Below are 26,745 nucleotides of genomic sequence, written 5' to 3'. Positions count from 1 at the left end.
CACAAAGCACCAAGCTGATCTCCCTGTGCTATGTGGCTGCTTCCCACTAGCTAGCTATTTTACATTTGGCAGTGTATGTATGTCCATGCCACTCTCTCACTTTGTCCCACCTTACCCTTCTCGCTCCCCGTGTCCTCAGTCTGTTCTCTACATCTGCATCTGTATATATTTGTTAGCATTTGTTAGCATATGGTATTTGTTTTTCTCTTTCTGACTTACTTCACTCTGTATGACAGACTCTGGGTCCATCCACTTCACTACAAATAACTCAATTTCATTTCTTTTTGTGGCTGAGTAATATTTCACTGTATATATGTGCCACATCTTCTTTAAAGTTTCTTGAAGTAGGGCTCCTTTCATTCATTTTTTTCTTCCAATCTGCTTTCCTTGTTTTATGTTTGTGTTTATGTTTTCATTTAATCTATGAATATTTTCTTCATTTTTAATTTTTTTTCAGTTTCTGTTTCTTTTCTAGAAACCCTGTCTTCAGTATTATCTTTTTTATGTTTCTTTTCTGTTTTTTTCTATTTCTGAGATTGTTCTCAAATGTGTCCTCTCATGTCAATGATTCAGTTTTCTGTAGCATTAAATATGCTTTTAACTTCAAGTTCAGGTATGCTCTTTAGCACCTCTAAAATGACTTAATTCTCTTAATTACATTTTTAGTTTCCTTACTCTCCACTCATTCCTCATGCTTCTTCACTTTCTCTTCATCCTGGTGTTCCATAAAGTTACTTTAAAATGTCTTTTTTTTAATGGGATATATAATTTTCACAGGTTTACTTATTTGAATTTTCAAGTTGATACTCTCTTTTCCTTGATCTGAAGTATTTAGTAATAGGCTCAGTTTTGCCTTTTTCTTATTTACCTTGAAATGAGACAAAAACCTTTTTTTGTATTCAAGCAGCAATTATCCACTTTTAAAAATTACAAATCCCATTTCTAGACCTACATCAAGAGGACATATCTATGTGCCTAGTTTCCAGCCTGGTTGCTGTTTTCTGGCAACCTAGCATCTAAAGCAGTTCTCTGTACTAAGGTGGGATATCCAAATCTCGCCACTCAGTTCTTGAAGTTAAAGGGAAAAAAAAGTTACTCCTTGCTATCAAAGCACTTACTGTGACTGCCTCTGTCTGTATTGCTACACTTTGGGGTCTGCAGGTGAAAGTAGGCAATGTGCCACTATCAGCCACCTTTCCTGCATTCTTTTCCTCATCTAGCAGTTGCTTTCTGAATGAATATGGAAGGTGGAGAGTTAGAGAACCTGGTTTTAGGACAGCTCCTGGGAAGGACAGTGGAGGTTGCCCATCTTCCTCACTGGATAGACCTGGTATCTCAAGCAATCAGTGAGAGAGACACAAAGCATCTCCCTGTCTTTAGAGTGAAGCTTGACTAGATTTTTCTTAATTCAACTTCATGACTCCTTCATATTCTAGTAACAGTTGTTTCTAGTTTCAGTGTCAATTTGGTTGTGAGTTTTTCCTTTGTAATGTGATTTCACTGGAAATTTAGTGGGAAGTAGGAAGAGGCTGAATCGGAAACTGCTGGCCAGGTGCCATTTCAGTGGACTATCCGGTGTTTCCCCTCCACCATTCCTTCTCGGCAGTCATAGATATTAGCTCCCAGTAAAAACAGTTCTGCATTTGTCTTGAGGAAAAAATATGGAGTGTAAAAAATTGTGTTATTTTGCTTACGTAAGTCATAGAGAATCTATGAAAAGTAATCTAGAAGAAGTTATTAATGCATTAGATAGTAATCTTTATGGAACTTTTCATTAATACGTAGAGAAGGTAAAAAATGTTACGTACTTAACAAGAAACAGATACTTATTTAAAGAGTAGCTGGGCTTCCCTGGTGGCGCAGTGGTTGAGAGTCCGCCTGCCGATGCAGGGGACATAGGTTTGTGCCCCAGTCCGGGAAGATCCCACATGCCGTGGAGTGGCTGGGCCCGTGAACCATGGCCGCTGAGCCTGCGCTTCCGGAGCCTGTGCTCCACAACGGGAGAGGCCACAACAGTGAGAGGCCCGCGTACCTCAAAAAAAAAAAAAAAAAAAAAGTAACTGTAATTACAGGCTGTCATCTACATCCAGCACCTTCACCATCAATAACCAGTTTATGAGCACCTCCTTAGAGAATGACCCTGTGCTGCATATACTGCAGTTAGTGTTGCCATTCACATTAGGTTATATCATTCAATCAGCTGATTTCAGCTAGTTTTGCATAATCTGTTTCCTGAGAAAAACACTTTTGTTAATATAAAGATAGGTACCATATATAAACCTTTGAGCAGAAATTATAAAGCAATATGGCATAGCTTCATTTTAACAGCACCAAAGTATAGGCAAAAACAGCACTTATTTCTTCTTTTGTGGAACTTACACCGTCATGGGTAAGACAGACTGCAGTCAAATTATCACAGAGATCATTGTAAAAATTCTTATTCCAGTGCTGAAACCGCTTCATAAAGTTGTATGCAAATATCAGTTATTATTTTGCCCTTGTAAAGTAAAAACAGAGAATGTCGCTCTTATCTGTAAAATCTCTAGTACTAGAGCGCTCTTAAAATCTTTCCTGCAAAGATAACATTTTTCCTGTTTAAAGAAAAACGTTTTTCATGCTTGCACAGGATAAGTAAAGAGTGCAGAAGTTCAGTTTTACAATGTTTATGTGTAAGGATGTTTCTATTTCTAGTGCAGTTATATTTGGATTATATCGATTCAGTGATGTGGGTACATGTTCTGTATTCATATTTTTGAAAGAAATAAATAGAAAATAAACACAGCGGGTACACCTGCAGAATGTTACATGAAAGCTACTGTTCTCCACAGGAGTGTGTGTGTTAATTTGTGCTGTAATCCTGGGGTGGATATTGATGCCATTCATGTTCAAGATGACAGAAGAGATGAGATTGGTCTTATAAGTTGAGAGACACTGACCTGCAGTCCTTAACCTTTTCTTTTTAATTGTATCCTCCCTTCCCAAGTCTTTTCACCAAACCTAGATCCTCTGAAGCCCAAACGGTCCAACAGGTATTTCAGGCTCTGTTTCTATTAACCAGCCCTGTAGACCCTGCCCCCTGCAGTCAGCCTGACCAGTCTCAGGGGTTGTCTGCAAACCCTTACACCTGTACTCTGGCAAGGCTACTAAACGTGAAAGGAGAACTGCTCTAGAATAAGAAAACTCAACTTTGTACGCACTGTGCTGCTTTTGTCAAGTCACTTCACCTGTATGAACAGCAATTTCCTCTTGCTCATGAAACGGAGGTATCCCAGGCCCATCGCGCCCACTTTGCCTGGGAGGCAGGGTCCACAGTTGGAGATATGACACGTAGGCCAAAGCTGCAGGTCACCTGAAGTTTCTCTCCCAAGTTTTTCTGAGGCATCTGGGAACTTCTCTCAGGAGGTGGTGGTATATATTAATTTCCCTGTAGTAAGTGTTTCGAAGGTAGGTTCTGTGTCACTTTCGTGTATCCTCAACGACTAGCACAGCACCTGGCACATAGTCTCATTCAGTAAATGCTGGTTGAATAATGAGGGAGAGATTTCTTTCTAAGTTCCATGACTAATAACAGCTGACTGAGCACCATGTTGTATGTAGTGCCAGAACACTCAGCCTACCAGAAGGGATCTGTGGTTTCCAGGTGGAGTCCTACTTTCTCATCTGGGAGGTCACAGTGATCACATATGCCTCAGGGTTTCTCTGATGATCAAATGAAAAATGTATTCCAAAGCTGGTTCAGATGAGGGGCATAAGGAAGGGAGGAACAGAGGTAGGTGGAGTCAGACCTGGGATAATTTCCACTCCACCACCTGCTTCTGCTGGGAACTTGAAGAAGCCATGTAACTTCTCTGAGCCTCTTTCTCTGTCTGAACAGCGAGGTTAACAGTGCCTGTCGTGCCTCCCTTACAGATTCATTTGCAGTGAGGAAGGAGATGATGGAAAAGGGAAAAAGTGTCCTACGAATGTAAGAAACTTAGTATTAGAGGAGAGGACTGTGGACTGGAATTTGTAAAACCTGGCTTTGGCACTTACTAGCTCTGCAACTTAAACTACTGAAACACAGTTTCTTCCTATATAAAATGAAAGTGTTAGATTAGTTTATTTTTAATGCTTTTCCTGTTAATAGTGATGGATTTGTAGAAATTCTCTTAATATGCATGCAAGATTAAAATAATCACATATCTATAATTTTCAGCCTTATGAGTACTGGGGGAAACCTCACACTAAAACTTTTGTCCATCTTCTGAATAATGTCTGAATTTACAGACCTCATTCTGCTTTACTGTAGCTAAAGGATTGGGCTATACTGAGTAACACTTCAAGCTTTTTTTTTGAAGGTTCTCTACAAAAATTATAATGAGCCTGAGGGAGGAGTACTTTGTACAGTGGTGGGAATTGGGGAGCCCGCCCCCAGCACTGAGAGAACAGGGAGTGGGCTGAGGCCATACACAGACAGGGAACAGGAGAGAAAGGGCAGCACCTGGGGCTCCGGGTTCTCACTTCACCGCTTACTAGTTCAGCTGTCTTCTATTATCTGTTTCGCTAAGATGGGAGGGGCGAGATAACTGAAAATCAACTTGGCTGCATCGCAGTTTCACGTCGGTTTGTCCCACACATCGGCGGATTAGTCTAGTGTATGCATTCATAGGGATGAAAATGCTGGCTTGGGACGAGAATTCCTAGACTCTTCAGCCTTGACAACCATCTCCAGGCCCTTCATTTCGTAAGTGTCACACCTGGAGTACTTGCAGGGGCCTTGGGGGTTCTTCCCACCTAGCCCTCTCATTTTTCATATGGGAAACGGGGGCCCAGAGAAGTAGCTTGCTAGAGAACATGGCGATTTGAACAAAGAAAATCCAAAGTCCCAACAAGTTGTATTGCAATATATTATCCTACAGGGTGTTAACCACTGAGAAAGTAAGATATGACACTTCCTCCTAGCTGCAGTGTTCATCAAAAAGTCTGCCTTTTTGATTTCTTGCTACTCTTCAGCTTAGAACCAGAGGGCTTTTATTTCAGGTGCAACGTTTTACAGCATTTAGCACTTTTAACTGAGAAGTAGAGTTAGGGTAATCATATTTGAGTTCTTCAAATCCTTCTTTCTTAGTCTTGGCTAACTTTACAGAGGACTTATCTGTGCCAGACACTGTGCTAACAAAGAGGACTTCCTCTCTAGAGACTGTTAGAGCACAGAAGGCCCTGGGAACAGTGAGGGTGAAAGGAGCAAGAGCCGAAGAGGCAAGAGCGACCAGGTCTGAAAGCAGGAGAGTGGGGCAGAATCAGGTCTGAAAGTTGCACGGTCACCCCTCGAGCAGGAGCACAGCTGTAGCTGCAGAGCCCGCAGAGCTTTAAGCCCAACAGGAAACCTGAAAGCATCCCTGAGGGGGCATTTTGCAGGGAGCGTGGGGCCTCTCAGTTTCTGGGCTTTTATTCATCAGCATCTAAGGGTGTTGAATGAACCCTGTCCTTGACTCTAACTTCTTTCCCTCGTCATCCTTCCCATACGCCCCTGCTGGCCAGGTGGAAACCAAGGAAGTACGGATTAAAACCAGAGAGAGAGCTGAGGGTTATGAGGCGGTGTGATCTCCAGACGTGCACGTTTCTGTCTTTTCATTAGCCGTCTTTCTGATAAGAAAATCTTGGACTTATTTGATTACAGTAATATGGGAAGTTTACAGTCCCTCTGTACAATCCTAAATTCAAAATGCTCTGAGACAGTTTTTTAAAATAATTTTGTGGCACACTCACTTGGGTGGTAAATCTGACCAAAACTGACAGGATGCTACAGTCTTACAGTCTTTAGGTACCTCCCTTAGTGAGAATATTCACATGTTTGGTGGCAAACATATTCATGTGTTTGATTACAGAGTTGCCTCCACAGACCCTGCTGTGGGCAATAAGCAATTTATGGAAAAATGCATTTTACTACGTTTCTGAAATTGAAAGAACTCGGAATTCTAAAAACATCTGGCCCCAAGGATTTTAGAAAAGTGATTTTCAACCCATAAATCGTTTTCCGTAAATTTTGGTGTATTTATTTATCCCTTCAGGAATGAACGTTTCCTTCGTTTTTCTTCCCTATGAAGAAAAAGTGGTGGGGGGAGGGGAGAAGCAAAACAAATCTAAATGGTGGCTTTCAGGAGAATAAACTGTAGCTGAAGCTTTGGGGGTGGGGGTCTAGGTCCTCAATAGGAGTAGATCTTCTAAAGGACAGAAATCTAGATCTGTACTTTTCCTGCAAAAAAAAAAAAAAAAAAAAATTTACAGATTTCGCCGCGGAACTGCAACATCCTCTTCTCCAGCTTTGCAGCAGCCTGAGCTGTAAAAGAGCTGCTAAGCCTAAAATGCGTGCGACTCACGGAACCAGAGCGCCACCTTTCTTCCAGATTTGGAATTGAAGCTTCCCGCGGCCACTGGCTGACTTGCCTGCCGAGGCTTGTTCAATCCACAAGACTGCAAGGAAACAATTCCTTGACACTCAAATCATAAAGGAAGAGCTGAAAAGAGGGCAAGAAAATGTGTTTCCTTCTATTTGGTCCCTGAACAATTAAATTCGTAACCTAATCTGATGTTAGGGAGTGTGGGCCATAAACCCCATGTTTAATTAGTTTGCACCTAGAGAGTCATTTTACACACTAGACATTTTAATTTACAACCTGCTGCATTGCAGCACTTTTCTAGGCCTTCAGCTATATAATAAGGTATTCTGCTAGCTGCTGAAGCTTTAAAAATATAGATACACTTAGTTCAGACTTTTTCTTTATTTTCCATTTTCAGTTGCAAATCAAACATGCAGTTACAGAAGCAGAGATTCAAAAATTGAAGACCAAGGTAAGCACCAATACATGATGTTTGAATTGTACTTTTTAAACTTCAGATGCTATGAATAAATTCAACCCGAGGACTAAAGGAATTTGTTTCTGTGCATTTGAAAGAATACAAATGTGAGAGATTCATTTCCACTGTTAGTGGCAAAACCTGCCAGTGCATACTCTTAGGGGGTCAGCACCACCATACCCCTCAGTGAAAATAGCACAGTATTTTTAAATTACATATTTACATATTTGCACATATGTGGCCCGTTCCCTCTGAGCTTTCCTCAAAACGTAAATGTTTATGTGGTGGTGTGATGAATTGGGAGATTGCGATTGACATATATACACTAATATGTATAAAATGGATAACTAATAAGAACCTGCTATTTAAAAAATAAATTTTTTTAAAAGTAAATGTTTATAATAGTTCAAGCATCCAAATTACATTTTGACCACTAATTCCTTAAGCACAAGCCGTTATACTATATCTCTTTATTTTATCTTAAATGTTTAATTATTTATTTTTAACTTATTCATCAGAAATAATGTATTTTAGCATAGCACATTACTTATCTTTCATAGAGAAAACTTCCAATTTCTAGTAATTAAATATTATGAAATTTAATTAATATATGAATAATTTATTTTAGGTGCCAGGTGCTACCAGAAATCTTTAGACAAGTGTAGTTCATGTTATTTAAATTTGTGGGGAAATACAGGTCTTGATAAAAGGAGTATGTGTTTTTAGTTTATATATGAAATAATATATAATTCAGAAGAGCATTTTTAATTGGTAAATTATAAGGTACTTGTAAGTTTCTTGAACAGTGTTTAGTTTTATCAAGTACATAATTTCAAAGATTTAAAAATATCTTTTGAGTTACTTTAAAAACACAATAATCTTTATTTTTTACGGTCTTTTAAAAATTGAGACATAATTGCTCTCACACTACTAACAGTCCGTTTCCCTGTTCACATTAGATACACTTGTTTTGGTTTTTCATGTGTTTTAAATGGAGATGAATTAGCAAGGCTATTTTGGTTAAATGGTGTTTTTAGCTAATAACTCTGCAGCTCTTTAGTCAAAACATGTCTATACATCATTCATGGTTTCAACCAAGCTCTGTGAATAATAAGTTTTAAATTAGTAGTGGTTGGTAAATAAACAACTCGAACACGAAACATTGCTTAATAAAGGATGCAGCAAATACCCAGTCCTGTTTTAAATTGCCATGGTTCTTGTCATAGAATGGAAGAATAAAAGATTTTTTTTTAGTTGTTAGGTACAATCAGGGAAAAAGATTCACCTGAGATTGCAAGTGCTTTAACAAAGCTTATGTGTTAGATATTTAATCTAGAAAATTCTGTAAATTAGTATTTTATATTTTTCTCAATATTATATTGGCATATAATAGCCATAGATTAGCTTGTTTTACTATGACTTTTTATATCCAAGTTGGTAATAGAATTCCTAATTTTGAAATGTTTTTGACTACTTTTTACTTTGTAACCTGTTTTGCCAATATGTTTAGTTTAAAATATACATAAAAACATATATTTCCACTTTGCAAATGATTTTGGAATGTTTTAGATTTTGAAAATTGATAGTTTATAATGACTCTGCATCCTTTTGAACTTTAACGGAGGCATGTGAAGTAGATGAAGCACTCGTTTAAAGGTTAGCTGGTTATTGTGAATAAATGACCTTTGAGCTCTTACCTGAGAGATCAGTCTTGAATTTCTGCAGAAATGAGGGATTTGGACCAGTGTGTTATCTGTTCCTAAGCTTCCCTGAAAGCAGAAACCACAAGAAGCTGCCTTTCTGTCCCATCAGAGAGATTTAAATTAATTCAGCAATCATTTATATTTTTACTCACACTGTCTTTTATGCTTTTATTCAAATCGGGATTTATCAGGCTCTAGAAACTCAGAACAATGTCAGCAAAATAATGAGCTATAAACTATGTTCATGTCAGTTGAAATAAAGGATGTGATAATATCATCAAAAGGGATAGAAACAAAGTAAAAATCACTTTTATCAGATTATTATGCCCAAGGAGCTGTTCCAAGCGTGCTGATGTGTTATATCACAGTTCCGATTAAAGATAACATTATTTAGTCTTAGAGGACTTCAGTTACTTGTCCAAGGTTTAAAGGCCAATAATGGCAGAGCCTGGAATTCAAATCTAAACTGCATGACTCCACGGTCCCCCTCTTACCCATTAGGCCATACTGTGTGCTTCTGCCCCTCTCGCCTTCCCAGCTTGCCTCTCCCCACTCCCTTTTTAGTTAACTTTTTATTTATAATTATATGTTAAAAAAGAAAACGTGTTGAAGTTCATTGGATAGAATCAAACTCTAAAACACTTTTTCCTGCTCAGAGAATTTCATACACCACATAGTGTGATGGAAAGATCATGGGAGTTGGAATCAGATCCATGTTTTGTCATTTATCAGATGTGTGACCTTGTACAAACATTTTCACTTTTCAAGGCTTCCATTTTATAATCTATGTAATAATGAAAATACTTGCTCTTCTCATCTCAGTGTGTTTGATGATTTGAGTATATGTAACAATGGAATTTAAAATACACTATAAAAATATGAGGGATTTTTGCTACAGAAGTACCCAGATAATGCTTGCTTTGATATTTGCTTTGTCCAGCTGCAAGCAGCAGAAAATGAGAAAGTGAGGTGGGAACTAGAAAAAACCCAACTCCAGCAGAATATAGAAGAGAATAAAGAAAGAATGTTGAAGTTGGAGAGCTACTGGATTGAGGCTCAAACGTTATGCCACACGGTGAACGAGCACCTCAAAGAGACTCAAAGCCAGTATCAAGCCTTGGAAAAGAAGTACAACAAGGCAAAGAAACTGATCAAGGATTTTCAACAAAAGTAAGCAGCTTCTAATGACTAAAGAATAGCTGTGTGCATCTAAAGAAGGTTTATATCCAGTAATTTCATAATATCTAGTGGAAAAGAAAAGGTGACCTCAGAGTCATGCCCCAAAGGAGCATAGTTAATGCATAAATAGACATTAAGTTTTAGAAATCTCTTGCATCATTTTTCATATGCAATTATATTTTTTCTTCTATAATTTTTTGGCAACCTCCTGTTTTGTTGTTGTTGTTAATCATTAATAGTAACTGTTAAACCATTTGAACCTCTATCCTTTTTGAAGCATCTGTGGTTTAGAAGCAAGAAGCCCAGCTGAAGTCATGCAGAATGACTATTGGATAAAGTACTTACAAAGCAGCAACTGGGGCCTTGATGAGGCTGCTTCTATGTCTATTCTTAGAATCAGTTAACTTCAGAATTTTCCCACTACAGATAGTGTAAATATTAATTAGCAAGACCTCCTGCCCTGCCACACTCTGCTTTTAAATTTCAACCGCTATTTCTGAGCTAATGCTGCTTTGCTTCCATCTGTTGAATCTTGGTGTAATTTCAGGGAGACTGGCCAGGGAGATTTTTTATGGATTTTTTTCAACAGTTACTTCTGGCTAGCTAGAATAATAGAAAGTAGCACCAGTATCTCATCTGGTCTTCTGTGTCAAGCCTTAAAAGCTAAGCATAGGGCTTCCCTGGTGGCGCAGTGGTTGAGAGTCCACCTGCCGATGCAGGGGACGTGGGTTTGTGCCCCGGTCCGGGAAGATCCCATATGCCACGGAGCGGCTAGGCCCGTGAGCCGTGGCCGCTGAGCCTGCGCGTCCGGAGCCTGTGCTCCGCAATGGGAGAGGCCACAACAGTGAGAGGCCCGCGTACCGCAAAAAAAAAAAAAAAAAAAGTGTATTGGAAAGGGGTAATTGTTCATATGACCATGAATTCAGTACATCACTATTTTAACTCTTTTTACCAAAAATATACCTAACTTTATTTCATGTAATAATTTTATAATAAATTCTACAAAATTTGCATATTGCATTCCAGACTCTCAAAATGGAGGTATTTCTCCTTCTCCCCATATTATCCTCAGGTATGTAGTGACAGCTCCCCCTCAGTGTTTCTGACCCAACAACCCCTCTACTGTCGTTTATAGGAAGCAATCTTATTATAATTATCTTTTTAAAACTTACATCCAGTTCTATCAGTTTACTAATAAATGACTTTATAAATGTGGAATTATATCTACTCGACATGTAATTATCTCCACTAAGTTATCCAACGTGGGTCATTAGTTCAGTAGCTTCTATCTAAATATGAACGGGTGCTCTAGAGTCAGGAGCTAAAGATGAAAATCTTAGTAAGCAGAATCAAAGCATTTTTCTTTACTTTGTAATCCATTAAAACATTTTATTTGCTTTCATTACTAGATACCTTTTCTCTGTGATTGAGTTTTGTTTATTTAAACAGCTGTCTAGTTATTTATTTCACTGTGCAGTTCATTGCTTCTGATAAGAATTTTTACGTTTCCTCATTTGAGTGTTTGATACAATGAGATCTATTATTTTCTTCTTAAGAGAACTTGATTTCATCAAAAGACAGGAAGCAGAAAGAAAGAAAATAGAAGAGTTGGAAAAAGCTCATCTTGTGGAAGTTCAAGGCCTGCAAGTACGGGTGAGTTATATGATCAAAGCCAGTGAGTAATACGGTAGCCAGACAAAACTATAATTTGAAAAGATACATGCACTCCCATGTTCATAGCAGCACTATTTACAATAGCCAAGATGTGGAAACAACCTAAATGTCCATTGACAGATGAATGGATAAAGAAGATGTGGTACATGTATACAATGGACTATTACTCAGCCATTAAAAAGAATGAAATAGTAGAGATTATCACACTAAGTGAAGTAAGTCAGAAAGAGAAAGACAAATACCATATGATATCACTTACATGTGGAACCTAAAATACAACACAAATGAACATATCTATGAAACAGAAACAGACTTACAGACATAGGGAACAGACTTGTGGATTCCAAAGATGCGGGAGGGTTGAGGAGGGAAGGACTGGGGGTTTGGGATTAGCAGAAGCAAACTATTATATATAGTTTGGATGAACAGCAAGGTCTTACTGTATAGCACGGGGAACTATGTTCAGTATCCTGTGGTAAACCATAATGGAAAAGAATTTGAAAAGAATATATATATGTATAACTGAGTCACTTTGCTATACAGTAGAAATTAAACACAATGTTGTAAATCAACTATATTTTAATAAAATTAAAAAAAAAGAATAATAGGGTAGTTTTGCCTAGTGCTTGGAGAGAAGTGCCGATTTAGGGTTTCATGAATGGATATTTTTTTTCTCTCTTAGATTAGAGATTTGGAAGCTGAGGTGTTCAGACTACTGAAGCAAAATGGGACTCAAGTTAACAATAACAACAACATCTTTGAGAGAAGAACATCTCTTAGTGAGGTCTCTAAAGGAGATACCTTGGAGAATTTGGATGTCAAGCAGACATCTTGTCAAGATGGCCTAAGTCAAGGTTTGTTTAACGTAACCATAAAAAATGTTTTTAATGACTGTAAAATTTGGCCTTACATTCTTCTTTTTTTAACTCAGAGATTTAAAAGTTGAAAAAGCCTTCCTGCTGTGGGAAAGAAAAAAGGGCTTATCAAAATAGGAAGTTATAATTTTTCTCTCGTCTTATCAAAAATAAATCTTTGATGTAAAGAATTAACAAAATTCCAACTCAGACAAGTCAGATATTATTTTTAAACCACCATAAAATTGATAAGCTTAATAAACTGCCTTAAATTGATAGCTCGTCCCATATAGGGTGAGTTACACTACTTTAGTATTAATTAGTAAGGCTTAAAATGAGTGATTTTTAAGTCCCTGGAAAGAAGATCTTTTTCATAACATCAGAAGGCTGACTTCTAGCACTTGGAATTCACTGAGTTAAGAAGTTCTGTGTAGTTTTCTGCTTTTACCACAATGTCCTGTGTATACGTCTCATTCTTTCCTGTCAGAGACCAAATCAAACCAGAACACGGGAAGCATTTTGTATTGTGAATGGCTGTCTTCTTTCATACACCAACCATAAATAAATCACTTATTTGCTTCCCTCACACATGCCCGTGCATAGACTGTGTGTACAAGAATGTGTATGAATGTTTTAATACGTATAGTGTATTTATAAATTAGAGAATGTATAAGAATTTATAATGATAAATGCACAGGCGGACATAAAACTTTTTATTTCATCTTTTAAAATAGGTACCTAGTAGACCTTAGAAAAAGTGAAAATAAAAGAATGTCATGTGGCAGCATTGTCGTGAAGGGACTGACAACTCACAGGCAGTGGTTTGACATGCAGTAAAACTGTGATCACTAATGAGCTGTTTAATTCTTTGATGCTCTTTTGCACATATTAAAATGTCTCCAATGAGATTTTCCTGATAAACAAGTGTTTATATCATATCATTAACTTTCAGAACTAAACTCTTAGCCATTGAAAGTGAAAAGTATTGGAAATTTTCATTTAAAAGTAAAGTGGTATTTAGAGATTTGCATCTGTTCACTAAGTTTATATCCTTTTGCTGTGTTTTCACTTACTAAGACATAATCTGTAAATAATGCCTCCCAGGCAGTTGAAGAGTATTTAGCACCAACATTACCACTAACTGAAGAGGTATGTGACTTTAGGAAGGTCATTCAACTTCTCTGGCTTGTTTTTTTACTATGTATAATATCAAAATGGCAACACTTCTTTCTTCTCCACCCTAAAGGGTGTTTGAGGTGAAAAAAAGAAATTTTATTAGAGCTTTTATGGAGTTACAATTTTTATATCTGGAACTTGATAAGATTGTTTTCTTAAAAAAGTCAGAAATCAAATCAATGTGTTTTTCTCACCTTTTTGAATATTTTAATTCTTCAAATTCATCATAGTTTATAATAAATATATATTCCTGCTATGCCATACACAAAGTATGATCAGTAACCAGTAGCTTTCCAGAGTCTAATTCATTTCTTTTAGTTCAGAAATCTGTATCTTGTCAAACATATAATTAATGGTATTTATTAAATTATATGACTACAGAAGATCAACAAACTATTACTATAAACATGCTGATTTGGATCAAAACCTTACATTTCTTCTGAACCCTTTTTCTTCTATTCTGCACCCTCCATTTTGCCACATAATTATCAGTTTCCCTAGCAACACTGTCGGTTCACAGTGAGATGCAGAGACTACTAATTCTTCCTGAAACCAATCCATGCTTGTGCAGTAGAGGTAGAATCAGTCATCTCAGACATTAGTAGCATACATATCAAGCAGTATACTCTTCCAGTTTTGCTGCCGAGGACAGTCAGTGATAAATCTCCTTGAGTTTCAATTGCTTGATCACATAAACTAAAATGTCTTGGTCAGTAGCTAGATAGGAATGCTCTGGAAAGCACTTTTCTAAATTGATCCTTTGCTTCTGTTGCTAGGGAACGCTGAAGTCCTAGAGGTTCAGAAAAGGAAGTAAAGCAGTGGACCAAACACAGGCCATTTGGTATTTAATGATCACCCTCCCTGCCAACACACACCTTTTTGCAACAGGATGGGTACAGTGGTTGAAGTCAGTTCTGCTAGTCTGCACCTTGAGGTGCAGTGCTTTACCTCCCCACCTCCTGTGGACTGTCCAGTTCTGATTTGTTTTCCAAGCACTGGAGTGTTTTATTGATAGGATGAGTGGTTTAGCATCTTTTCAGGTCTGAGGCAGCTCAGTGAAGCAAAAGGATTATCAATTATAGGTCAGTGAAAAGCTATGTTAGAATGAAATGTGAAAGAAAAGGAAGGAGAGAGTGAAGGAGGCAGAAAGGTAAGAGGAGGAAAGGAAGAGCATGTAAGCAGCTGCTTCTTCATAAGAACTCATGTTCTTCTAGGAACGAGAGTCCCAACTGGGGATGGATTAATTATGTGACTCTCGATATTAAATTATTGTACATTTTTAGAGTGATAAAACCGTTTTTCAAACCATGCAAAAATTTGTCACAGTTAATTTTATATCCAAACATCATATGTATGGTTCTTTCTATAAACTAAGCCTACTCAAGTATCTCATTAAAATGTTGACAGATTGGGAATTCCTTGGAGGTCCATTGGTTAGGACTCTACGCTTTCACTGCTGAGGGCCCTGGGTTCAATCCCTGATCAGGAAACTAAGATCCCACAAGCCACGCCGCACACCAAAAAAAAAAAATGTTAGTAGATTATATATACAAATACATTATTTAACACATTCTGATACCTTTTTCTTAAAATCCATAAAGCAAATATAACAATTTTTTTTCACCAAGAGATGAAACAAACTCTAAATCCCTTCTAGTTTACACCAGTATGCTGGTCAGATATTAGTTTACATGTGTTCCAGGATGTGAAAAATGACAGTTTTGTCCCACTGCCGTGTTTCATATTTATAATTTCTTAGTGTCTGAGTAATGCTGGTCTGTATAAGAGTTCTCTACCTCGTATCCAAAGGCCCCGAAGTGACTAGAAATGTCTGTGGCCACTCAGATATTCAAGTCAGGATTAGAAAAAGTGCAGAAAATAGGCATGTTAGAGAGATCTTGGTAGGAAAAAGGGTTGTAGTCGTAGTTTGATTAACTTCTCTAAAAAACTCACTTAAGTACCGTGCTCTTCCTGAGGCAGGTGAAGGGTTTGGTATGAAACAAATAGATGATATAAACATTTTAAGAGATGAGAGGGAGTTTGAAGAAGAGAAAAAAGTGAATAAAATTAGAATAATTTTTTTCCTGATTCATAGACCTTATGTTAAAAGTGGGACCTTACGTTAAAAGTGTGTCATAGGGTGTTCTTGGAGTAAAAATAGTCTTTGGATGCCAGAAGAAGAGCTTATACTTAATTCTGTAAGCATTGTGACCCATTAACAGTTTTGTTTTTTCTCAGAAATTAAAAACTCTCTTAATGGAAAAAGATAACATTTGCAAAGTCAGCAATAGTGATAACAAACAATACTTTAACAAAATATTGTAAATCAACCATACTTCACTTAAAAAAATTATTCCTGCGAACTGATGTAGTGTTTCTATGGGCCAGGCAGTGTTTTAAGTTACAGCAATTCATTTAATCCTCACAACAACCCTAAGAAGTAGTATTGCTGTCATCCCATTTTACAGATCAGGAAACTGCAGATGGAGAAATTAAACTGTCTGTCCAAGGTCACTCAATGAGCAAGAGACAGAACCAGGAGCTGGACTCATCCAGCTCCACAGCCCATTTTCTTAACTATTCAACTGATCCGTACTGGTTTTCTGTAGTCTGCTGCTTCTCCTAGACAACTGATAGGAACTCTTTGCCCCCAGAAAAGGCTGAAATCATAGGAAGTCAGGAAATCCAAAGCAATACCATTAATAGTTTTGAGGCATAACAGGAACTGGGTCACTGCTAGGTTTGTAAGTGTAATTCAAGGATCCCTTTGAAGTTTGGGCATTACTACCAAATGCTCCTTTTATTTCACACCCATCTACTCTGCCAGTGGGGCACTGATTAGATTACACTTCAAGTTATCTTCTCCAAAGTATGAACATGGAAGATGATATATAAAGCCTTTTATCCTTAGTTCCTTTAGTTACTTACTATTTCTTAACTCTAATGAGAACTGTGCAAGAAGAGAAAGACTTAAATTGCAAGATAGAGGATTACAGGAAAGTCTAGACTTTCATAATAAATTGTGGCTGGAATTAGTCAATCCTGATATCTTTTTTTTAAAGATTTGTTATTTATTTATTTATTTATTTATTTATGTTTGGCTGCATTGGGTCTTAGTTACGGCATGCGGGATCTTTCGTTGTGGCTCGTGGGCTTCTCTCTAGTTGCAGTGTGCGGGTTTTCTTTTCTCTAGTTGTGGTGCGCAGGCTCCAGGGTACTTGGGTTCTGTAGTTTGCAGCATGCAGGCTCTCTAGTTGACACACGCAAGCTCAGTAGCTGTGGCGCACTGGCTTAGTTGCCCCACGGCATGTGGGATCTTAGTTCCCTGACCAGGGATCAAACCCACGTCCCCTGCACTGGAAGGCAGATTCTTTACCACGGAACCACCAGGAAAGTCCCAATCCCGATATCTTTAAAAATAAAAATATTTCTTAGCTACTTTTTAGGTAATTTAAGAATATCCTAGAGAAAGGAGCATAATGATAATGAAAATAACATCTTCTTGCTGTTTCTCTTTTCCCTTACTCTTTTTCCACAAAATGGTTCAACTGTTGCAATAAGACCCCAGGTTTCTTTTTTTTTTCTTTCTTTCTTTCTTTCTTTCTTTCTTTATTTAGGCTGCATTGGGTCTTCATTGCTGCCCACGGGCTTTCTCTAGTTGCAGTGAGTGGAGGCTACTCTTCGTAGTGGTGTGCAGCCTTCTCATTGTGGTGGCTTCTCTTGTTGCGGAGCACCGGCTCTAGGCGTGAGGTCTTCGGTAGTTGTGGCACACGGCTCAGTAGTTGTGGCTCGTGGGCTCTAGAGTGCAGGCTCGGTAGTTGTGGCGCATGGGCTTAGTTGCTCCATGGCATGTGGGATCTTCCTGGACCAGGGCTCAAACCTGTGTCCCCTGCATTGGCAGGCAGATTCTTAACCACTGCACCACCAGGGAAGTCCCAGGCCCCAGATTTCTTAAAAGTAGATCTCTAAGATAGTAGTCCACATTTGAATCCTGAACCCAGTAAGCATGGTTCCAAACCTGGGATTTGTGGACATATCAGTAGAACTCTGAGCCTGCTTAGATACTCAGGCCAGCTAATTCTTTGGTCAGTAGGCCCTATCGTATGGTATTTGTTTATTGTGACCCATTCGTTAGCTTATTGGTTTGCACTGAATCTGATTTTTCTGAATTGAATCTTTGTTTTGTAACTTACTCATATTTAAATAAAGTCTTTATCAGGAAGAGCAAAGGGAAGTAAACAACGGCCATTAAGGGTATTTGCCTTTTTCACCACCTGTGTGTTTTTAAAATTCTTATATTTCATTCATTCATGCACTGTCTAGAAATACCTTGGAGCAATACCTTTATATGACAGGATAGAGTGAATTGAAAGTGGCAAGATAAAGGAGAACAATGAGATTAAGGACAGAGTAGAACCAGATATGATGCTACAAGTGTATATACCATATTTATATTATTTCTGAAGCTAAGTCTTTAATTTGGCTGTAAACTGTCTAGTCATCAGAAGGAGATGGAAACCCTGGTCCATTACATTCTACACAGTGTTCATAAGATTAAAACAAACCATCTGCTCAAGAGAAGTATAACTACTGGTAGAAATAATGCATGATTTGGAGCAGTGATATTAATATTTATAACATCCTTACAGTAGATCCACTGATGATTGTATTAGGGCATTTTCACACAGTGAACCTCAGTGTGGACTAACGGCATCAAATAAATATACAATGTACTGTTCAGTAAAAGCAGTTTAAATTACTGAGAGGAGAGGATGTATAAGAAATGATGATACTTAGCTCTTTGTTGACCTAGGTGGGTGCTCAGGTGCTCTGTCATGTATGTCAGGTCAAATTTGTTAACCATATTCAAAACTCCTAGAATGTGTTACTGAGGGAGATGCGTCAAAAAATAACAGTATAATTGTAAATTTATCTGTTTCTTCTTTTGGTTATGTTGGTTTTTGCTTTATGTGTTTGAGGTGATGTTAATGGATACATACAATTTACAATTGTTATATCTTCTTGGTAGATTGACCTCTGATCATTAGGAAATGTCCCTCTTTATTTCTAGTAATTCACCTTGTTATCGATTTTGTTTGAGATTTTAAGAGCTGTATCAGCTTTCTTTTAGTAAGTGTTTGTGTGGTACCTTTTTCCATTCTTTTACTGCAAATTTTCCATGTCTTTTATAAGCCATGGTTAGTTGTTTGTTTCTATTACAGTCTCAATCTTGCTTTTAAAAACTTTTCTCAATCTTTAAGATGCATTTAGAAAGTTGCTATTTAATTTATTTACTGATATATTGAGTTTAAATCTAACATCTTACTATTTGTTTTTAATCTAACAAAAAATCTTTCTTTGTTCTTTTTATCTGCTTTCTTGCCTTCTTTTGGATTAATCAAGTGGGGATTTCTTTTCTTATTTATTTTTTCCTATATTAACTTTATTCTTTGTGTGGATGCCTACAGATAAAATTTAGACTATTTGCTGGAGAGGATGGATTGACTATTCATTAAGATGTCCCCATTCAGCTGTTGTGGGAGGTTGGTTGGTTTGTTTGTAAACAAGTTTATTAGCATGATTAAAAACATTGGGGGGCTTCCCTGGTGGCACAGTGGTTGAGAGTCTGCCTGCCGATGCAGGGGATGCGGGTTCGTGCCCTGGTCCGGGAAGACCCCACATGCCGTGGAGCGGCTGGGCCCGTGAGCCATGGCCACTGAGCCTGCGCATCCGGAGCCTGTGCTCCACAGCGGGAGAGGCCACAACAGTGAGGCCCGCATACTGCAAAAAAAAAAAAAAAAAAAAAAATTTTTTTGAATAATGACGAAGAATTTCTAAACATGAAAGAATATCAGTGGCTATACCTTATAACCAATATTTGAAATTGAATGGGCAAGCTTTATTGCCAGTCTTCCTTTTATTAAAAAAAAATCCATTTATTGGTTCCATGTGAAGTCACGACTTGTTTTGTTTAGGAATGAGTCCTTAATGCAACTAAGCATAAAAAAATATCTTCCATAATTGGAGCGTGACCTGCATTACCGAGTAAAGAGTTGGTAAAAATCCTCAAAGCGTTGGGGATTTGTTTTTTCTTAAAAACAAAAAAACAAGAAAACATTCTTTTTATACAAGTGTTGTAGTTCTTTGTGAGCTTTTAATAAATATAAATTGTCAATAAGTTAGAGGTTATACTCCCTGGCAAATGCCTTGAGTATGGTTTTCTGTGTAGCTAATGTAGTATAGATCTGTATATTTAACAGTTAGGATGGATATGGGGTTAATACAGGTTTCTGAGGTTTAAACTAACATGGTTGTGTTCTGGAATAGAGTTCCTCCTCCACTCTCAGATGAGTGGAGTGAACGCCCACTGGCTGGCCAGAGTTCTCTTTATTTAAAAAAAAAAAAACCTACTTGTTCACAAAGGTAAATGTTGAATCCAGAAATGTATTTTAAAGTCTATATATATATTATCATGACCAACTGTGTCTATGTAAGAAACACAAAGTTGGTTCAACATTTTAAAACTCATACAATTCACACATTAACTAGAGGAAAAATGTATATAATCATTTTATTAGATGAAGACAAACACTAAATAAAGTTGAACAGTTATTCATGGTAAAAAGTTTATTAAGCTAGAAATACATAGGAACTTTCTTAACTTGTTATGTGAGGCTAACAAAAGTCTCTATCAGTCATCATATTTAGTGGTCAAATGTTAAAATCAAGAATTTCCTTTAAAATTAAGAATATTTTTAACATTTCACCACTAAATGCTTTTTTTAAATAAATTTATTTATTTATTTATTTATTCTTGGCTGCATTGGGTCTTCGTTGCTGCATGTGGGCTTTCTCTAGTTGCGGTGAGCAGGGACTGCTGTTTGTTGTGGTGCACGGGCTTCTCATTGTGGTGGCTCCTCTTGTTGTGGAGCACGGGCTCTAGGCGCGCAGGCTTCAGTAGTTGTGGCATGTGGGCTCAGTAGTTGTGGCTCACGGGCTCTAGAGTGCAGGCTCAGTAGTTGTGGCTCACGGGCCTAGTTGCTCCGCAGCATGTGGGATGTTCCCGTACCAGGGCTCGAACCCGTGTCCCCTGCATTGGCAGGTGGATTCTTAACCACTGTGCCACCAGGGAAGTCCCCCACTAAATGTTTATTACCACATCTATTCAGTGTTATCCTAGAGATCCTAGCAAGTAGTAGACAAGCAAAAGAGATAAAAAAATATATAAGGAGTGAAAAGAGGCACAACTGTCATTATTCACAGATAATAAAATTGAATACATAAAAAAACTCGAGCCTACAGGTCATTAGAATTAAGAATTTAGCCGGGTAGATGGCTCTTAGAATCATAAGACATCAGTCAACTCTGACAAAAACCGTAATTTTTTTAATACAAATTTATTGATTTATTTATTTTTTGCTGTGTTGGGTCTTCGTTGCTACGTGCGGGCTTTCCTCTAGTTGCAGTGAGCGGGGGCTGCTCTTCGTTGCAGTGCACGGGCTTCTCGTTGCAGTGGCTTCTCTTGCTGCAGAGCACTGGCTCTAGGCTCGAGGGCTTCAGTACTTGTGGTTTGCGGGCTCTAGAGTGCAGGCTCAGTAGTTTTGGCACACGGGCTTAGTTGCTCCATGGCGTGTGGGATCTTCCTGGACCAGGGCTCGAACCCGTATCCCCTGCATTGGCAGGCAGATTCTTAACCACTGCACCACCAGGGAAGTCCCAAAAAACGTAATTTTTTACAAGCTACCATTTATGATAGCAACAAAAAATATAAGGTAGCTAGTATGAATTTAACGAAAGAAGCTCAAGACCCATGAAAAGACATTCAAGAAGACCCATATAAATCAAAAGAGATAGGAAGCCTCAATATTGTAAAAATGACATTATGCCAAAGTAATCTATGTATTCCATACAGTTTCCATCAGAATTTGAAAAGGGTTTTTTTTTTTTTTTTTTGAAACATGACAAGTTGTTTCTAAAATGTAGGTGGAAGAACAACTTGACCCAGAATAGTCAAGATACTCCTGAAGAAAACCAAGGTGAGGGAACTTGTTCTTTCAGATGCTGAGATTCATTGTAAAGCAATAGTATTAAGACAGTGTAGTGTAATCTCAGCAATTGACAAGTAGACCAGTGCAACAGGATAGAGTTCAGAAACAGACTGATCCATTCATGTTAGTTTGAGAATGATACAAAACTGACACTGCAGATTAGTGGGGCAAGGATGGACTAACAAATGGCTGGGAAAATTGACGATTCAAATGGAAAAAAATGAAATTGGATCTGACCTCATACCATTCATGAAATAGATTTCAAATGGATTGTAGTCTCAAATATGAAAGGCAACATTTATAACTTTTAGAAGAAGATGTAGGAGAATGCTTATGTGATTTCTTATTTAACACAAAAAAATCCAAATCATAAGAAAGGTTTGATAAATTTGACCACAGTAATATTAAGAAAATCTGATCATGAAAAGATACTATAAAAACATAGAAAGAGAAGCCAAAAATTGAGAGAAGATATTTACAGCCCATGTAACTAAGAAAAAAGATTGTTACCGTTATCCAGAATATACTTAAAACTTCCCCAATCATAAGAAAATACAACTAACATAATAGAAAAATGGACAAAACACATAAGCAATCTGTTCACAAAAGAGGAAACCCAAAGATTGGTGAACATAAATAAACATTCAACCTCATTAATAAAAATAAAATGATTGGCAAAGATAAAGTTTCACAGTAATATGTGATAGCCAGTATGTAGGGGAAAAAGAGAAAACTCATACAACTATTTTGTTAAAACAATTTGATATTATCTAGTAAAATGGAAGACGTACAAATTCTATGGACCAATAAGTTCACTCCTGCGTATATATATGCTCTCCAGAAATTCTCGTTGTGTGCCAGGAGACATGTTCAAAAATGCACAGCAACATTATTCATAATAGCTACAGTAAAAAGTTAATTAATTCTAGTCAAACCTTTCGACATAATGTTGAGCAAACAAAATGATTTGAAGAATATTATGTGCAGTTCATTACCATGTATATAAAGTTTAAAAGCAAGCAAAATTAATCAGTATATTCTTTAGAGATACTTTTGTGGAATAACTAGGAGAAAAAAACGGGTTACAACTAGGAACGGGACATAGAGAGGGCTTCAAAAGTACTAATTTTCTTTCTTAGGCTTGATAGTAGGTACATGGGTGTCTTTTTTCCCCCTTCTATTTCTATATGACTTACATATATGGTATACTTTTTTGCATAAATAAGATATTTTAAAATAGAAATTAAGTAGCATAATTAAAAGATGAGAATGAGAAAAACCACATAGTATTTTTAGGCTTAAAATATTAGTTTAAGATTTGTAAGAAAAAAAAAGCCAGCACCAGCCAGACATTTACATTGATAAGGAAGTTCTTGAGGTCTTTGGACTCCTCCAAGAAATTATTTTCTGCTGAGGCTGTAACTATGTGTTGTCTTTGTGTTTCCCTGAGCCCTCAATGTTAGTGGCTCTTTTCTGCTACCTGTGGATATGAGGCCAGGCCAGACTCCTACCACCGCATCTGATTTATTTCCTGATAGAGTCTGAGAGTACATTAAACACTCACTTTTAACACTGGAACCCAGAATTTTAAAAGAAGGTTAAAGACATGATTGAAGTCAGAATTCATGAAATGGAAAGTTATTAAAAGGAAAGTGAATGCTTACAGTACATCATCAGGAGTGTCTTATACAAGAGCATGAGATACAGTGCAGTGAAGTAATTATTCCATGCTGTCACGTTGTTTAGTTCTAAATTGGGGCAGGGGAGAATTCTTGACTAGATTCAAGCTTTCTTTATCATGCCTATAAATATAATTTTTTGGTAAACTTTCACAATTTTCATTTTTCCTGAACAGATTATTTTCAGTAATTTTTTTAAATTAATTAATTTTTGGCTGCGTGGGGTTTTCATTGTTGCAGCGAGTGGGGGCTACTCTTTGTTGTGGTGCACGGGCTTCTCACTGCGATGGCTTCTCTTGTTGCAGAGCACAGGCTCTAGGTGTGTGGGCTTTAGTAGTTGTAGCGCGTGGACTCAGTAGCGGTGCGCGGGCTCTAGAGCGCAGGCTCTAGAGCGCAGGCTCAGTAGTTGTGGTGCATGGACTTAGTTGCTCTGCGGCATGTGGGATCTTCCTGGACCAGGGCTCAAACCCATGTCCCCTGCATTGGCAGGCGGATTCTTAACCACTGCACCACCAGGGAAGTCCCTTCAGTAGCTCTTGATCCCCAATACGTAATTTTGACCATGAAATATTATTGAATTGCACTAATTAAAGGTTGAACATTCCCAGTAAACCACTGTGGAAAATTCTAATGAACAATCCAAATGAATGAGAAATCAATACTTATTGATTGTTTTCTGGCATATCATTAAAGCCAAAATCTGTTCTCTTACTCAAAAAGCAAAGCACCTAAATTGCCTGTCTAGTGTTGTGCAAGTTTTGCATCTGTCTATATGTAAGCCATTAAGACTTTTGCTGACAAATCAATGAGGCATTCAAAAGGAGGTATTTAGTTGTAAAACGGCAACTCTCCTTGGTTCATATTTCTCACTGCATCTTCATAAGTTCTCAGAAGTCACCAGACCCTTCAGTCATACTGAGAATATGTACTAGTGCTAGAAGAGATCTAAAGTTGTTTTGATGGAAAGCAAGTTATTTTTTCAGAAGCTAAGTAATTTTCTGTTCATTTTAGGAAAAGGGAGCTACTTCATATTTTATTTTGGCTTTTGAGTATTTTGGCTTTTGAATAAAATTCAAAAAAAAAATTTTTATTCAAAAGCCAATTGAACTGTAAAGGTAGATTATAATCTTCTGGAAGTCAAGACAATTTTAACCCAAATGTGGAATATAGCTCCTATTCAAGGAAATGTCACAAGATAGCTGTGTTTTGAAGTGTTTCTTATATTTTATAAATATGCTCTGGTTCACCGTGGAATCCTAATTTTATAGATTGGAAGACAGCATATGATTATGCTAAGGTAAGCTGACTAAACAAATAGGCTGGGAAATCAGGGTGGAGGGATATAAAAGTAGGAAGGAGAAGATGCTGCACGGGGTGGTTTGTATCTGAAGTATGTGTGGTGGATTCCTGTAGATTATTTAAGATTTCACTTAAGATGTCTACCAGCCAAGAGGGAAACACAATCAATCATGGGGTCACCGCATCTATAGAATTAAAACTCGAACGATGAACAGCTATTTCTGGAATTAGGACCAGAAAATTCTCTTGTGTGCATGGTTCTGAACAGTCTGCCAACCATATTGTTCCAGTAGTTATAGTACTGAGATCCTTAAGGTTTTTTTCTGTTAATGTGGGGCACAGACATCAGGTTATAACTGAATTCTCTTAGGTAGACATGAAGTAATGTTCTACTTCAATACTGTGCCCTGATTATTTCTGAGACCTATAGGAAATTCCACTTATGAGGAAAGTTAGGAAAAATTAGAACGTATTTGAAAATTTGAAACTGAAAACTCTGTTGCTTGTGAGTTTTCTGATGAAACAGAAGGGTTTGGGGCACCAAAAAGTCATTCTGGTTTTTATTTTGGTTTTAATGTTTGATTTATTCAAGTTATATTATCAAAAACCTAGCTCTTTACATTTTAAAACTTGATTTGCAAATCACTGCTAAGTGATCTTTGAATAATATTTAGTTCCTATTTACAGACTTAGCTAATTGAACATGTACAAACATTTAAAATTGCATTTATAAATTTGTTATATTTGATTTCCTTTTTAAGAACTATTGTTAGCAACTGACAGTCTTTGCAAGTACTTAAGAAGCTCTTATACATCTGTTCTATTAAACTTACAAGTATTGTGATCTTTAAAGTTTTCTTAAATCTTCTAATGCTGTATTATGCAACTCAGTCTTCCTCTAGTCAAAAGATACTTTCCCGTATAGGAAGCCAACAATTATCACCTGAGGTAACTTAGGTTATTTTCTACCAAAGACATAAAATCTGAGTTCTTCCCATACTAATCAAGGAAGATGTTATGTCACAGTATATAATTTGGGGACTTGCCTAACTAGCATGCTTGGAATTACTAATATCCAGAGATTATTGACAGAAAAACTGATTAGATTTCTATAAGCAACCCTGAGTGAGAATACAGAAGCTTGTTTATTGTTGTCATGTCAAAGACACTGTAGTGTTAAGAAAAGGATATTCACATAAAACACCTGCCTAGACCCAAGCTCTGACATGACTTCATAGTCCTACTCACAGAAGTCTGCAATTCCCAGCCGGTTTGCCCATTTGATTTGATTTTACATTTCTTCAAATTTTGGGTAATGCACATCTTTTCTATCAGAGTCTAAAGACAGCTTACAGTGAAGGAGGCCAAAGATATTTAAATGCCCTATTGTCTAAATCTCAATTCTGTATCCCTTTATATTCTCAGAATCAAGCAACTCTTACAAGTATTTCAAATGATATATGATGGAATTTAGTTTTTTATATAGTTGTTTTCTGACTTGTAGTCACTTCTTCCATGGGTAGTCTAGCCTAGTGGCATTACTAAAGAGTCATTCCTGAGATACAAACTGTAGAAATGATCCCTGAAAGTATAGTCTTAAGAGATATAGACAGCAAAATTTGGACCTCTCTCCCCTTTGAGAATAGGAGTGTAGGTTGACCGTAAGCTGAAGAAGGCTAAGTTAAATATCAGACTGCACTGGAGAAGCACTACATTAAAACAAATTACCAAATTATGTTTCAAAACCATACAGATAGTTTTGAGATTGCATTTATTCATAAATAGGTAAAAAAAGAATTCCTCAATGTTTTTCAAAGATTAGCAAATGAAATGTACAGTTCATACAACAATAAACTCAGACCTAATTAAAAAATTAAGAAAGCAATAATCTTCTGCTTGTTCTAAAATGATAAGAAATCAAATCAGCCTCCTAAAATGTCATAAATACTACTTGGGATACAAGACTTATCAGGTTTTGGGTGGTTATAAAGAATTCGACTATTAATAGAGTTCAGAGTGAGAGTTACCCATGGATGGGTTCCTAACCAAAGTGCTATATCATAAGATGAGCTGAAGTTGTATAACTTGGTCTCAAATTACCTTGTCTGATTCAGTACATCCTCCCCATACAATACTGAAACAAAGTAGTAACTGGAAGGAAGCTAAACTATAGGGCCCTTATTTAGTCCCAATCACCTGGCAGTAAAATAGCAAGGCAGGCAAACAGTCTCCATAGATGTGATGAAAGAACAGCCATCTCACATAGGGCAGGCTGACAGTCGCAGGGATTTTGACA

The 26,745-nt window shown here is 37.3% G+C and overlaps 1 protein-coding gene and 1 pseudogene across 5 annotated transcripts in view; one reads left to right on the top strand and one right to left on the bottom strand.

Moving 5' to 3' along the window:
- PPP1R9A (protein phosphatase 1 regulatory subunit 9A) overlaps window positions 1–26,745 on the top strand; it is a 281,703-nt gene that overhangs the window by 213,284 nt on the left and 41,674 nt on the right. For all 5 annotated transcript variants that reach the window (XM_060108181.1, XM_060108180.1, XM_060108177.1 and 2 more), the window contains 4 exons: window positions 6,778–6,831; window positions 9,481–9,710; window positions 11,276–11,372; window positions 12,076–12,247. In XM_060108181.1, coding sequence (XP_059964164.1) covers window positions 6,778–6,831; window positions 9,481–9,710; window positions 11,276–11,372; window positions 12,076–12,247 — 553 coding nt within the window. The remainder of the gene's footprint in view (window positions 1–6,777; window positions 6,832–9,480; window positions 9,711–11,275; window positions 11,373–12,075; window positions 12,248–26,745) is intronic.
- On the bottom strand, window positions 25,962–26,047 carry LOC132496610 (small nucleolar RNA U3; annotated as a pseudogene).

Source organism: Mesoplodon densirostris, chromosome 9 (assembly GCF_025265405.1).
Source record: "Mesoplodon densirostris isolate mMesDen1 chromosome 9, mMesDen1 primary haplotype, whole genome shotgun sequence".
NCBI lineage: Eukaryota > Metazoa > Chordata > Mammalia > Artiodactyla > Ziphiidae > Mesoplodon > Mesoplodon densirostris.
The sequence above is the reverse complement of the archived record's forward strand: the minus strand, read 5'-3'. Positions and strand labels throughout refer to the sequence as shown.